The sequence below is a fragment of the Lagopus leucura genome, unplaced genomic scaffold (genome assembly GCF_019238085.1).
Source record: "Lagopus leucura isolate 7727_CA_CO unplaced genomic scaffold, USGS_WTPT01 Super-Scaffold_100001, whole genome shotgun sequence".
NCBI classification, from domain to species: domain Eukaryota; kingdom Metazoa; phylum Chordata; class Aves; order Galliformes; family Phasianidae; genus Lagopus; species Lagopus leucura.
In genome coordinates, this window is record NW_024962262.1 from 23,953,942 (window position 1) to 23,969,641 (window position 15,700).

General features: G+C 33.9%; 1 protein-coding gene across 5 annotated transcripts in view; it reads right to left on the reverse strand.

The window, feature by feature from the left end:
* DACH1 (dachshund family transcription factor 1) overlaps nucleotides 1-15,700 on the reverse strand; it is a 356,177-nt gene that overhangs the window by 202,081 nt on the left and 138,396 nt on the right. For all 5 annotated transcript variants that reach the window (XM_042867808.1, XM_042867810.1, XM_042867806.1 and 2 more), the window contains exon 2: nucleotides 1,509-1,624. In XM_042867808.1, the coding sequence (XP_042723742.1) occupies nucleotides 1,509-1,624 (116 nt within the window). The remainder of the gene's footprint in view (nucleotides 1-1,508; nucleotides 1,625-15,700) is intronic.

Genomic DNA, 15,700 nt, shown 5'->3' on the forward strand with positions numbered 1-15,700 from the left:
TTTTTATCTCTTCCACATAAATATGGATATCTGTACCCTAAAAAAAGCTCTGTTCTTTCCCCACATACACCCTATCTCCTATTCTCTTATTCCATTCTACTCTGCACCAGTTCTCTCTCCTATACCAGACTTTATCCTGTAATTCTTAACCTCTAAAGTTTTTCTTAATCTTAATTGCTTTTCTTTCTCTTTTTTCTTTTTATTTTGCTGGTGTCACAACTGCCCAGATTGCCCCTCTGAATGCTACTTTCAAGACACCATCACATACTCACCTACACTTTCAGTCTCATCTTCCTTCACTTTGTTTACTTAATGCTCTCTCATTTGTCAACCTCATTTGCCTGGCTTCATTTCATTTTGTCATTCCTCTTTATCTTTAGCGTTTCAGAAAACTATAAATATCTATATCATCACGTAGAGCAGTTATTTGTCCAGAAGGCCAAGAGGCCTGGCTAAACATTTGTCCACAGAGCTAAACCCTCTTCCGCTCCTTGCTCCTTGAGAACAAGAAACTTGCATCCAAATTGCCAACAGCTTTTGGCATGTGTTATTTCCTGATCTGTGCACTATTTTGAAATGCATTAATCAGCTCTGACCAAAACCATGCCAAAGATCATGCTCATACTTAAATAGACACATCATATACTCAAACATTAATTGAATCTCCTAGGCCCAGCAATCCCGCTCCCTGCTTCATTCTGTCTAGATTATTCTTTCCTCTGCTTTACAGAACGTCAGTGCTAGAGACTGAGCTGTGCAAACAAGTGGGGAAGTGGAAAAGAAGTGGAAGCTCAGGTGAGTTTTACTGAAGCAAGCAGGAGATTTTAACTAAACTGTAACATGAAAACAGAGAATGTAGCAGTAGGGTCAACAGATTGTTTGTTGGGTGCATTCAGACGGCTCTATTTAATTCCTGCCTGCAACACAGCTTTTCTTAATTTAATTCTGACGAGGAGCAAGGCACAGTTAAAAGATACAGCAACTTTCAAAAGAAAACAGTAGTTTAAGAAGGAGATTGTTGCTGGACTTTACATTAGCATAAGGCCTCGGGAGATGTATCAAAAATAGAATTTCAGGATGAAAAATTAAGAAAGATATGTGTACAGCATGGAGTTATTTTAACTAACTCAGTTTCTTCAGGAAACTGTATTCATGATAATGTTATCTGATCAAGCCAAAAAGAAAAAAAGATACATGATCTACCAAAAATGAATGGGGAGATCATTTTCTAATGATAGGTAAGGAAGTTCATACTTTCAAAGGTTTTTTGTTTATAGGGAATGGGAAAAATTATAAAGGATTATAATTTGCTGACATTTGTATTTTAAAGTACCCAGCTGCCAAAACTTCTATTACATACAATACATTTATGTTGCAATAACGTTACATTACAGAACTCATTTACGAAATTAGGGTGCTGGTTTCCTAGACTGTTAATTTATTGGCAAGTGAATATAAGCCAAGTGTTCAAAAAACTGCTTGTGTCAAGGTACTTCTAGCAATCCTACCTGTTGGCGGGATGATTCCAGGAGACATTAGGCCTGGGACAGAATGTGGCATGATATGAGAATTCTCTGGGGAGGTGACACTTTGAGTCCTCTTAGGAGGCCTTCCAGGTCTAGAACTGAAACAAACAAACAAAAAATTTTTACAATTAAGCTGTTGTCTTACACATCATTTCAAAGTTGTTTCAAGTGGTAACATGGACTGTAAATAAATTTGTTTCAAGGACGGTTGCTTTTGCAGTTAGATGTAATAGACTTCCATCACTAATTAGATTACATGCTGAATTCATTTTCTTCATTGAAGATCAGCCGCTCTTGATGCATAATTCATAGCGTGCACCTCGTTACCTGCTTCTTCATATTAATATCTATACACAGTTTGAATTGCCTCGTTTGCATATGCTAAAGTTCTGCATGCAGCCTTCAGCACGAAAATTATGCACTAACTTGTAATAATTATTACAGTCAGCCTGCTATTGATTTATGAGACTTTTAAAAACCAAATATGTGTAGTACTTGTAATGAATGATATTTTAAGGTTCTTCAGGAAATTAAAAGGCAATGGCTGCCTAAGGAAATGTTCTGCTTGTTTGATTTAATACTACAGTTAGCTGGGAGGTGGAATGAAAGAGTGATTCAGACCTATAGCACATTTTTCGATGATATGTTTTATTACTTTGCACTGCTAGCCTGATATCTAGATGATAAATGACAATACATATCTAATGTGTGAAAAGGTCTTGCAATTTCTTTATTTTTTGTCATTTAAAAGATAAGTCAAGTTATCATTTAACCCTTATTCTTTTTAAAGTGAAAATCTCACTAAGTCACCTTCCTTAAATATACTACTTTATGCCAGAAACGAAACAGAATTTTTTTGTAAGATATTGTTAAGCAACTGCCACCATAGCAGCTTACTTCTGTCCAGCATGGGAAAATAAAGGGCTTCAGGTTTAAACACTCCCTGTCTGTTAAATGCTCTCATACACAACTTTCCATCTCCTGGACTCTGTAAGTAGCATACAAATTAGACACAGATTACAATAACAATGCTTATTACCCACTTACATGCAAATATGTATCTGCTACATATAATGCATATCCAAAGACCCTCATTCCTATGTATAGATCATAACAGGGTACTATTGCAATACCCTGTACATGCTTATTTAGGGGACATTTGGATGACTTCACAAAAAAGATGATATGATATGCACTTGTAAGAAATCAGTGTTAACCTACAGTTTGCCATACATTTGGCATTCTCCATTTATTCCAAAAGGGGAAGAAAAAAAAAAAAAAAAAAAAGGCTGTGGAAGGTTTTGCTCCTTACGTCCTTACACTAGCAAAGCTCTTATCAAGGATAATGGATTTTTAGCTATACTGAAAGTACAGAAGGAGGTAGGTAATAAAATACCTGCATTTTCTGTGCAAATTACTTACCCTCATATTTGGAAATACCTCTCTTTTTGCAACTTCTATCTTTAATAAACCAAAAACAATCAAAGTATAGGGCACTTTCTTGGATGTTTAATGACTCGAGGTATTGAGTCATTAACCTTAACTGATCATTAATTCCCAACTTAATGTCCTGAGCTGAGGTCATTATCAAAATTATAAGCTCGATAATTTCTTTGATTGATTTGGGTTATTTCATTTTCCTTAATACAAACAAAATCATAACATGTTCACAACTACAAGAAAAAACAGTTGTCGAAAAATAATATTGTCTTATTGCAGCTCAGAGAACCAGATTTAGTGGCTTCATCTCCTTTGAAATTTCCTTGGTAATTTACAATAAAAACAAACATACCATGAATGCACATAAAACTGATAAAAATTATAGACAAAAATGATTTGATTTAAATGAAATGTTTCTAATATATTCAAATGCACACACAGAAAAAATTCCACTATGTAAGGAAACTTTAATGGCTTACTTTAAGTATCTATGATAATGCACTGTTCTCAAATCAGAGTTATGCTGTGAGTACAGAGGGGTCCAATAACAGCATACAAAACAAAAGCAGAGTGCTATGTATAGTGTACCAGCAGCTCCCAAGTCTTTAAAAACTTCACTCCTGCAAAGATTCTCTTTGACAAATTAGTGTATTACTGCCAAATAGTCACAATAAAGACAGAATTACTTTGTCTAAGGATGCAATTTTTGCAATGTACACAAGAGGACTAAAGCCCTCTGTAAAGTCTATGAGAAAACACTTGCAAACTGGTAAGCAAAGGTCAGAAGCAAACCATAGGTAAATTTCTGAAATATCAAAGGCAAAATTCTTCCTTAGGTCACCTCTTACATCAAGTCAGCTGTTACACCCTACACAAAACGTCTGTTGGGCTCAAAGGCATAAATGATCCCAGTAACACAATTTTGCACTGTGATTTATCACAGTTTAAACCACAGTTTATCACAAACTTTATCAAATAAATATTTTCAAGAAGTTTTGAACTTCAAATTCCAATCCAATTAACAATATTTAAATATAAATTCAGGCAAGTAAACTGCTTTTGTCCTCACACAATTATTAAGTGACAAAACAGCAACTCTAGTTTACTACAAAAGAAGACTCTCCTCTGTTTATAAAATGTTCATTACAACCAGGCGGAAAAAACAAATGTAATATTTTTTTTTAGTCCAGAAGATCTCATTTAGATTAACAGCAAACTATGTAATATGGAATTAAAATGAGTAAAGCTCTGACTGGTTACAGTTAGTACACACCTATTGTCCACAGTAACTAATTAAATAACAATATTTGTCTTGATCTGTTTTTTATGTTACGTATTTGTTTCATTAATGCAATTCCTAAATTGAAATGCCAGCATTTTATAAGATCTGTTTTTAAAATGTAAGTAATAAGAATTGCAAGAGTTTTTTATAAATCACTACCAAAACTGAAAAAATGCATTAAAATTTCTTTTTAAAAAAACAACCTTGATTCCAGATTGAAAACTTGCTTGTTGTTTTGAAGCTCGTTATCATTTTTATATCCATATTATGAACCACTAAAAAAAAAATTAGAAGTATACCAAATGAGTTTAAGTATCTCAAACAGAATAATAAAAATAACTAACTGAATCGTTTTGTTGACACTCACAGAATCACAGAACAGTTGCAGTTGGATAAGACCTCTACAATCATCTAATCCACACATTGTCCCACCACCACCATGCTCACTAAACCATGTCCACACGTGACACATCTACACATTTCTTGAATGTCTCCAGGAATGGTGATTTCATCAGTTCCTGGGGCAGACTGTTCTAATGCATTACCACCCTTTCTGAGACAATTTCTTTCCTAATAACTAACTTTTCTAAACTTCAAAACTTTCTAAAAACAAGCTCACTTTCATTCCAAGACAAGAAACCTTCTTCCAACTACTCACATTTGCAGTTCTTCTCAAAATCAGAAGATTTGCAAGGTCTGAGCTTGTTTTTTTATGCAAAAGACATAATAAAATGCCAAAGCAATGTAAACCACTTTTTCCAGGTGACTTCAGTGAGATACAAAAAATGTCAATTAAAAATTTTTGATAACCCTCCTTTAGCCCTTCCAATACTAGATTAAACACCTAAGCATTTATATATATATATATATATATTTAAAGATACTGTAACAGTTTGGTATATGTCTGAATAAAACCTATGGACTGTAATATTGGTTCTTCCAAAAATAGGCTTAAGATAATGATGAATACACTAATGGGTAAAATACAAAAAGCCAAACCATTTTGATTCTAAAGATGACAACATTGCCAAAAGAAGCCAACATATAACAACATCAAGGGTAATAGTACTAGGTACTGTGGAGTCCTTTGGGACTCTGCAGGAAGACAGTACAAGAAATAGACCTGGAAGTCATAGATATTCTTCCTTCTTTCTGTTTCATTGTTTGAGGATAAAATTTGAGAGAGCAGAACAATTCAGCAAAACTCCATAGAAGCAACAATGATTAACTGCTTAAAGAGCTGAGAAGAAGCCACGGGGGAAGTAATCAGTTTGTTTTCTATCTTTCTGCTTTTATAAATCTAAATATTTAAGCTAGATTTTTTTCTCTCTAAAATCTAAATTTTCATTCATGAGAGTTCTTTAAGTATGCCTGGATATTACTAACAGTACTCAGTTTTGAAGTGATGTACCTAAACGCATTTAGCTCTCTCAAAAGTTGTGTGCGTTATATAGGCATATGTAAGCTTTATATCCACATTTTCACTCTTTTTCACAGCTTGAAAGATATTCCCACAGGCAGTTGAGTTTTATGTTTGTAGACAATCGTCACAATTTACATTTCCAATATACCATTATGTGACAGGAGACCTAAAAGTGCACACTGGTGAATCTTGAAACTCTCAAAAGCAGAAAGAATGATTTCCCTTTTGCATCAGCTAATTAGATATTCAGAGCTCCTTCCAGAAACACTGAAAATAAATTCACCTTTTTTTTTTTTTTTTTGTCAGATCTGTAATTCATCCCTTTAACTTTCACAAGCACTTCAAACAATACTATGTACTATGGCTCGAATATTTTCACCTTAGAAAGTAAGATTATACATGTTTTTTCTACTGTGACTGGCATAGAAGTTATAAAACATGACAAGAAACTGAGAAGATGCTGTCCAAAAATACAACAAGTTCTCTGAAGGGAGAATAGTTCTTTTTTTGGTCTTCTGATCAATGTATAACATTCATAAATCTTTCCTGTGTTACTGAATCTAGACAACAACAAATGGTGAAATTAAACAATAAAAAAAAAGAGAAGAAACTGTAGTTATTATCAGATAAAATGTGCTTTGATTACATTTATAAAAGTTTTATACACCTCCAATTGTATTATCAAACTACAAGCTTGCTCCCAGAAATAATTTTGATAATGCAAACTATTAAAAGCAGATATAATCAGCAGAAAATGTGATCCAGCAAAATCATGTGGAAAGAGGTGAAGGGAGAATGGGAATACATCTAATGGCAGTCTTTAAAAGTAAGCAGATTTTTCATTCTGTACTTTTTACTATCTGCCAGAAGACAGCCATGGGCTTAAAATTTAAGGATCTCACACCTGAAAGACACACAGACCTCCCACTCATTTCTATTAGAATTATGAGCACAAAGGAAGCTATTGGCTCAAAAACAGCTTAAATTCTTCATGAGTAGTACATACACCTCAGAGCACGCTACTACCATTTTACAGATGACTGACTGCATGACAAAACACACTATAAAAGAAAAAGCAACACAGTAGAGATAATGCTGTGATTAGATCTTCATCTTTCCAATGTCCTGATGTTGAGGAATAATTGCTCAAATATAACTCTAAATGAAAAAAAAAAAATTGTTCTTTGTTGTTGTTGTTCTTGTTGTTGCTGTTGTTTTTCAATGCATGAAGTATCCCTAAAGAGGACGATATCTCCAACCAGAAAGCAAATAGCCTTTCTAGACAAAAATAATAAATTTCAGAGGTAGTTTTCTACATTTAGGGCCACAGCTTTATTTTTAACCTTGTCTGCGCAGAGAAATATTGTCCTCATTTGAAACTGAGCAAACATGATGCAGTGAAGCTGCCACTGGTCAGGCAGTTTTATAATCAGTAATACTGAGGTGGGGGTGCTACACTCGGGAGGTGATAGGCAGTAAATGTGCAACAAGCATTTGGCATATTTATTTAATGTATTTTTTATGTTCTTAGAACTGCTTAGAACAGCTTTGAATATCAATGTCAATTTCAGCTATATCAGCGTTTATGCATCTCATTTAAGGTACATATTGAAAATCTAGGCTTCATTTCTCAGTTGTTCTACTTTCCTTCGGTGCTTCAGAGCCAGCAGACTGACACAGAATGTTCGACCTCAGAGAAGTTAGTTCAATGAAATTTAGGTGAACAACCACTGTAAGTGGTTATTGTGTGCTCACAATATGACAACCACTGCAATAGGACTGAGGATGTCACAGCCTTAGGGTACTGGCTGACTTGATGCAAAGACGGGGATAACCTGCAACAATCTGTAACCAAAGACAGCAGACATTTCCTCCACAATATACAGGGTTCTCTGTTATTGCCATAGCTTCCATGGTGCTCTCAGTGTCATACATACACACTAATACAACTTGAGCCAAAGGCGTATCAGTTCTGAAAAATGAGGTCTGGGAAGATCGACTAAACAAACCTTTTGTGTAAGTTAATTCCTTTGGCTGAAAATCTCTCTTGTCAAGGTAATCTTCATAATCATTTCTAATGACTGCATTTTAAAGGAAAAAACGATACCAAACATTGATCTAAACCCCGTACTTCACTATTTTAAAAGTTTCCTCATTCTACTCCCACTTGGGAAAAAAAGCAAAAGAATGTAAGTCTGAGATTGGCATATATCTATTTTGGCTGTTAAGAACACAAACATTAGAAATCACACCATGTCCTTTCTACACTCTGCAGTCATACGAAATAAAACATTCACTGCAATTACCTTAAATTTATTTTTCTTCTCACAGTTAAAGAGAAAATGTTCTCACGCAATAATTGGCGTTGAACCCACGATATATTAGAAAGATTTACTGAGACAGAAAACAATGTTGATAAAAACGAATAAAGAGATTTGTTGCAAAATCTTCACAAAGGAGTACACAAATTATCTTCAAAATAATTAGACTGTGCTATTAGATTGAGTAGTGGAGAAAGCATCCTGACAGAATGTGACTATACTTCAGAAACTGAACACTCTATTGCTGTTTTTACACCAGAATGGCCCAAAATGGATATTTGATCAAAAATGCAGGACAGCTTACGAGTACAACAGACAAAAATATGTTGCTCTCCAAAGCCATGTATTACAGCAATACTTAACTTCAGTAATTCTGGTTAGTACTAGAATACTATACTTTTCAATAGTTACAGAAGACCTTGCTGAATTAATTCTTTTCCTAATAGAAAAGTCATGTACCTATCATGACACTTCCATTTTCCTTAACAATGCACCTAAATCACTGTGCATTTTGGCTGGGCCAGGAATATTTTTTATATGAGAGTCCAAGATACAAGGTGGGAGTGCAAGAAGATATATGATAACATCACCTGTCAGCTCTCACATGTTGCTAAGTCACATTCCGAACACAACAGAAGAAATGAAGAAAAAAATTCTTCTTTACTGACTTTACTTGAATACATGAATGACCAAAAGGGCAAGAAAGGAAAAAAACCATTTAGATATCTGAATGTTACTGGAGTAAATTACAATATCAGATTTAAATACAGCTGTAACTGTACGTAAGTTCAAAAAATTACTGCAATATAACTGTTCTCTTAATGAAATTGAGATCTGTAATTCATCTATTGAAAGGAGAAAAACAGATAAAAAATTAATCTAATTTTGTAGGATGGAAAATTTATGATGTCAGAAGTAAGTTAATCCAAAAAGTTCACCATTTCCTCTAATTAGCTGAAACACTAGATCTGCCTAAATGTTCTTAAAACATTTAAGTATGTTGGCTCTGACGGCTGTGCAATAACTGTGAAACACAAGCTTCTGATGATGGCAGCCCTACAATCCAGAGTATGAAATAAGTCTGAATGAATAATGAAATTCAATTATTAAACAAAACTCACATACAAATTGAAATCATATTGATATATATTTTAAGTAATAAGAACTCTGCATTAGGAAAAGTAGTCAGACAATGGGAAGTAAATCACAGTACTACAGATCCTGAGAAAGGAATTTAGAGATAGTCAACAGTAGCAAGAAAAAAACTGCACAACTGGATTTATTTCCCCTATTCACACTGCTGTCTTTTCAGAAGAATCCATCCACTGAAAAAAAAAAACAAAAAAAAAAAACCCATACAACAAGCAATGTTCAGAAATGCATGCTTCCCACAAGTGCTCTTTCTGTCAAGTTATAACAGATGACTTTCCTATTTCACTCAGCCTTACTGCATAAACCACACCCATAATTTACATGTGCAAGCTAAATGATTTCTTCTAACAGTGTTATTCACCCACATGAAATCCCAAGCTCTAACAGATGCAAGACTATTTTTTCCTCAAGTATTTTCACCTTCTATTAGCATTTTAATTCTATAAATATCCCTTCAAAACAACATCTAGAACGTACATCACAAGAATCTCAAGCACTGAGCTAGCAGGCCAGAAAGGCAAGTTTGATACATAATGGAACTAGGTAAAAGAATTTTAAGCTTTTGTCTAAAAAAAAAAAAGTTGCTGAGATGATCCTTTATGTGAAGCAAGAGTAACTGATGTGGTTATGTCTGTTAGAGTCTGCAGATGGCCTGAAACAATGATTTAAATGTATGAACTTTAGTTGGAATCAACAGATCTGCTTCAAGGCTTGTTTTTTAACCATCTGCATTCATCTCTGTCTATAACTTGCACATGTAATTACAAATTTGTGAACATAAATCAGATAATTGCATGTACAAATAACCAATTAGACTCAAAGCACAACAGCACATTTCTCTTTCGATCACATATATGTAGCACATATACATAATTTAAGTACTTTCATTTAAGAAATTTTTGTTGCTTATGAAACTAATATCTGATTTATTTTCCAGTAGGAAATACCTGACAGCTACTGCTATTTTGAGTTCTGTAAAATAAAAAGAACAGAAACAACAAGAAAAAACACATACAGAGTAAACAAGACCATCACAGCTCAAGGAGTCACAGAACTGGTGTTCCTTACTGCCTGAAGTAAAGATACATAAACATTTCCATATTGATTGAAGCTCATATAAGAAAGAATAAAAATATTGTACTACTCATTGTGTTTTGTGAAAATACTCTGGTTCTCCTGACAATCTGCTAATTAATATGCTATTCTTATCCATAACAGTTGATAATGGAGTTCTATCATATAAGTGTATTCACTGTAACATCTGAATGCATTCATCACTTAGTTGGCCACAATTCTTTGTGAAAAACGGTGAAACAAGTTAACTGTCACCTTTTTAATGAAGCTCCCTATATCTTAAACCCCTTGCCCTTTAAAAAACTATTTATACTCAAAATGAAAAATTTTATTCTGGTTTCTGCCAGAGACTGTGGTTAATGTTCACTGCCCTTTATTCACCTTATTTTTAATTCTGAAAACCCACACTCATTAACTGTACACTTCCAAGGAATTGCTGGAATCACCTAAATAAAAGCTTAGAAGTGACATTTATTGTAAATTTGAGAGTCCCGGTTATGATACGAAATACTAAAAAGACTATTAGTCTGCACAGCTGTAAGTGTGATGTGATAGATTAAGGGTAACATTATACCACCCACTACAAACAAAAAAAAATTAAATATTTAAATAAAGCATTACGTAGTTGTATCTACATATAGAGAAAACGTACTAGATGAGTACTGAACGTTATAATGACAAGCTTCCTTGATCTTACGAGGGGACAAAGTGAGGTATGAATGATGGGTAGCACTGTATAACTGGTGAAATGAATATACTTTTTGAATGCACTTGAGTAAATACTGACCCTTAAAAAATTCAGTACAGTCCCAATCACTTAAAATACATACATAGGAGGTGTCAGAGAGCTGGTTAACCTTGTAGGTACTCTTTAAATAGTAAATGCTTAAATACATTTTTATTTTATTCTTCTAGTGGAAAGCAAGGAACAATCACCAAATCTCACTTCCTACTTTGCAGAAGCATCGAGAACCATATGAAGGCTAGCACAATTTTCACTACTGAGCAACAGTAAGGAAGTGGTGGAGTCACTGTCCTGGGGTTGTTCAAGCAATGTAGGGAAGTGTCACTGAGAGACATAGATTAGTGGGCATGGTGGGAGTGTGTTGATAATTGTACTAGATATCTTAGAGGTCTTTTCTAACCTTAATGATTCTATGATTGAAGCAATTTGGAAAATAGAGAATACCTAAGACTCAAGTTCTAAAATTGTTTTTAAAAAATAAAAATAAAGTACTACCATGTCAAGTGGAAATATTGAAAGGATCCAACCAAAGATACCTGTATTGATCATTCTTTCAACAATTTGAAAGTCACAAAGAGCAATACTCTCAAGCTACAATCAGGTGATATCTTAAAATATATCACCATAACCTCTTAGGGCTTGTAGATATGTTATTTATGGGTCTGAAATTCAAGCACTGCTCAAAGTTGCGTCATAACTATCTTAGGAGAACCATGTGAAATAAATCTGTTACTAATGTGATATTCTAGGGGAGCACTGAGAAGTTAACGCTCATTTCTGTCAAGTAGTACAAGTACCATGCTTGTGATAACAGAGATGACAATGCACCAACTACAACTAAGATACTGTTGTTATTATTTCTTTGTATCCTGGTATTTCAACTTGTGTGAAGTTTCATGCAGCACAGTTACATAGGAAGATATCAAAACATCTATTTTTATAGAAAAACTTAAAATAGTTTAATATACAAACAAGCCTAATCATGGATCTGCCCTGTATTCACTTTGTAATTGGAAAACTTAAACTGCACTAGCATCACATTTCCAGAACACATTTTAAGACAGTAGACTTTGAAACAAAATTATTGCTGTATGAAAAGATGTTTTCCTCAAAAATATCTGTTTGACAAAATAAAGAAACCCCAAACTGAAAGACTGAGTTCATCATGTAAGCCAAATGCTTATAAATGCGTTCAGAGTGATGAATTCTTGTTCAGACACTTCTATTTCATTTCATTTTTCCACTTACGAACTATTCATCTTCAAGAGAGTGGGATAGCATGGTAGTACACCTATGTCAGAAATTCATAAATGAGAGTTTCACATAGGAGTGTGACTTCCAAGATGGTCAAATCAGCAACAGACTCATAATATACTCTCAGCAGGAGCCTATTCTATAGCTCTCCAGTAAATATATCCATACAATATTTGATTGGTATGCTCTGCACCTGGAACAACTCCAGATACAAAGAACTTCTAGTTCTCTCCATATTGACTGTACCACCACTTCAAATCCTGACTGAGCATTTTATAATAAAATAAAAATTCATCACAATAATTAAAAATACATTTTCTCTCCATGTCCAGAGTCAAATTAAGCAAGAATTTAAGCAGGTGACAAGTCACAACTGCACTTTTACTCTCCATGTTGTCTAATTTTCTGAAAGCCTCAGTTAGCTTCAAAACTTAAGTACCCCAATTTGTGTTTCATTTTCTTACAGAGAAAAATTTACTTTTTAATCACCGTATCTTTGCTTACTTGCAGAGAAAAAACAAAAACAAAAACAAACAAACAAAAAAAAAAAAAACCAAAAAAAAAAACTCAAAAATGCTGCATCATATGCAAAATTTGGATGGTTAGTCATCCACAATCATCCAATAAAATAATCCAAAAGTTCTTTTCTCTTGATTCTATTCTGGCCAATGACTTTTGGATGTCAAAGGTTGGAAACACTGATCAAACTAAAAGGGACATTTTCAGCAATCATAGTATTTTTCCAATAAGGTATCTGATTGCTTGAGATTTTGTTGCTTTGCCGTTTCAAGCTTCACTCCAGCCCTAAAAATAGTAACAAATGAAGAACACAGCATTTGACCAAATCACATCTCCCATGTTGTGGATAAATAGTTCTGGCAGATCATAGTATTTTTTTTGTGGAAACTGATCAAGTTCTTACGGAAAAAAAAAAAAAAAAAAAAAAAAAAAGCAGATGACAATCTTTCATTCAGAATACGAATCAAATTAGACATTAACCCGTTCAGAATCTGGTTATATGCTAGGCTGAAAGTCACTGACATCTCCAAGACTTTATAGTTTTCTGATACAAGAGCACATGCATATCTGAACTGAACAGTGACTTTATGCAGTTTTCTAAAAAGTTAAACAATATTTGAGGAACAGGGTACTTAAAACAGCAAACTAGAAGTGTGTCACAAGCAATTATCCTTCATTAATTTTTCTCTACTTGGTATCAGATATATTCCGTTTTAATAGAACTGAATGCAGTGGAAAGTACAATTTTTCCAGTGTTTTGGGTTTCTTTTTTCATTATACTCTCATTTAAAACTGATAACAGTTTTACAGTTTTTAAGCAGCAGATTCCAAGTACAGAGACGCAGATACGCAAAAGTCTGGCAAGTGAAAAAAATAATCTGTTGCAATTTATCAATTTATTCAATATCTTAAGAAAAAAATATAAGACACACCTTAGATACCTGGGTATAAGAAATATAGTCCTCACAAAAGCTTACTCTCTCACAGTCTGCTCTTCCACAGTCTGCAGACCACACAGTGTGGGAGACTCCAAAGAAGGGGCAGCAAATGCTGTACCCTCACAGATGGAAGTTTCTAGAATGACAGTCCCAAGGCATTAAGCATTATGAGCCTGAATCACCTTAAAGCAGAGGAGACAATCCAAGACTTCATCATCATTAGCAAACACTGCTTGCCATCATCTCTTCCATGAAGAGAGAACAGTACATAGATAAGTAAGCTTTAACTTCTGTGATCCTGTCACCAAACACTAAATGGTGAAATAAGACTATCTGCAGTCTAACCATCATGATGCTACTGTATCTCCAAGGCTGATCATTATATACACTCTACAAACGCAAACATATACATAAATGAGTGTTTATTTGACTGTCTAGTACGCATTTATGAAAACTGCAGACCCCACAGGTGGTAAGTGGGGCAAAGCAGCATTAACACTGTCATGTAAGTAATAAGATGAGCATCACAGTCAATTTAAAAAGAAAAAACAGATATCATTTGCTAACGCATATCAATCCTAGAAGTGTAGTCAAGGACAAACAGGGTAATACAGTTTACTAAGTATTCATCTGCACTCCTATAAACTGATCTAATTTTCACATTTGTCAAACAAGTATTTTCTCTCCTCTTTTCTATTTTTTTTTTAATTTTTACATTATTGATAAGAGTCAGATGTCAACAGATCAATAGCAGTGGAAGACTGGAATGACTTTTTCAAATGACCACCAACCTCTTATAAATCTCTTTGCATAGACAGACTCCAAGAGTGTGTGCCTTGTACCATCATCTTAGAAGATTAATGACACATACTAAGTCAACAATGTTATCTGCATGTTCTTAAATCAAAATACACATTCATCCTACACCAGCTTAGCATATGTGAAATTTCCTTTTCTTAATGAGAACACATTCTAAGATGAATAGAGGCAGGCAACTCTGGAACATAAGAAAGATACGCTCGCTCCTGTAAGCTAGTTTCCGTAAGTAACAGTCTTGAATGTCGTTATCTCTTTGACTCCTGTAATAATCAGATCTACAAGCAGCTTCACTTATCTAAAAAATGGCTTTTGGGAATCATATATAAAGGCCCTTATAAATAAAACCATATTGCTGAAGACAAAGTTTAGTCAGGTTTCTTGAAATCTTTCCATTTTGTTTGTACAAACGCTTGTACAACATTTTGGCTTAGTGAATTTTTTTTGTATTGATATGGGTAGCAAATTTAACTCTTATGCTGCAAGCTCTACCTTTCTGAATGAAGTATTCTGTTGCAGAATTAGTATGCTTAAACAGTCCACACATAGAACATACTCATGCTGTGGAAATTCATTTATCCTTTGTTTTTTCTTACATATACAATCACCGTGTTGATCGTAAGATTTAAACACTTTCACGGTGGTACCTTACAAGTGGTTTACAGCCTTGACATAAATGTTAAACACACAGGATGACACTGAAGATCACACTTTTTCATGAAAATTTTTATTTATTTTATAATCACAATAAAAATAAAATGCTTCAATAGCAGGTTGTATTTTAAAGAAAATGGAAATACACTTATTTCAATAACAGGCTAATTTTGAGTTAATTAAACTGAAATTATGTAAACAAAAATCAGAATTATAACAGCTAGTACGAAGGTTTAATTCTTCTCTTGACCTAGTAACTAATTTGAACACTAACAGTTAGGGAGATCAAATTAAATGAGTACAAACATTTTGTTTAATGACATCAGCAGTCAATGTAGAACATCTGTGTTTTACTTTTAAAATGATCAAAAAATATTCTTTTGTTTACATTACAGATAATCATGAAGTTTGTATTTCTGTGTTCAATTTAAGAGGAAAAAAGATCATAGTACCTTCAGGGCCCAAGGAAGCAATATGTTACAAATGCAGGATTTCTCCTTTTTTTTCTGTTTTGTAACCATGGTAAAACAATAGAAATGAACTTTCCCTGAACCTT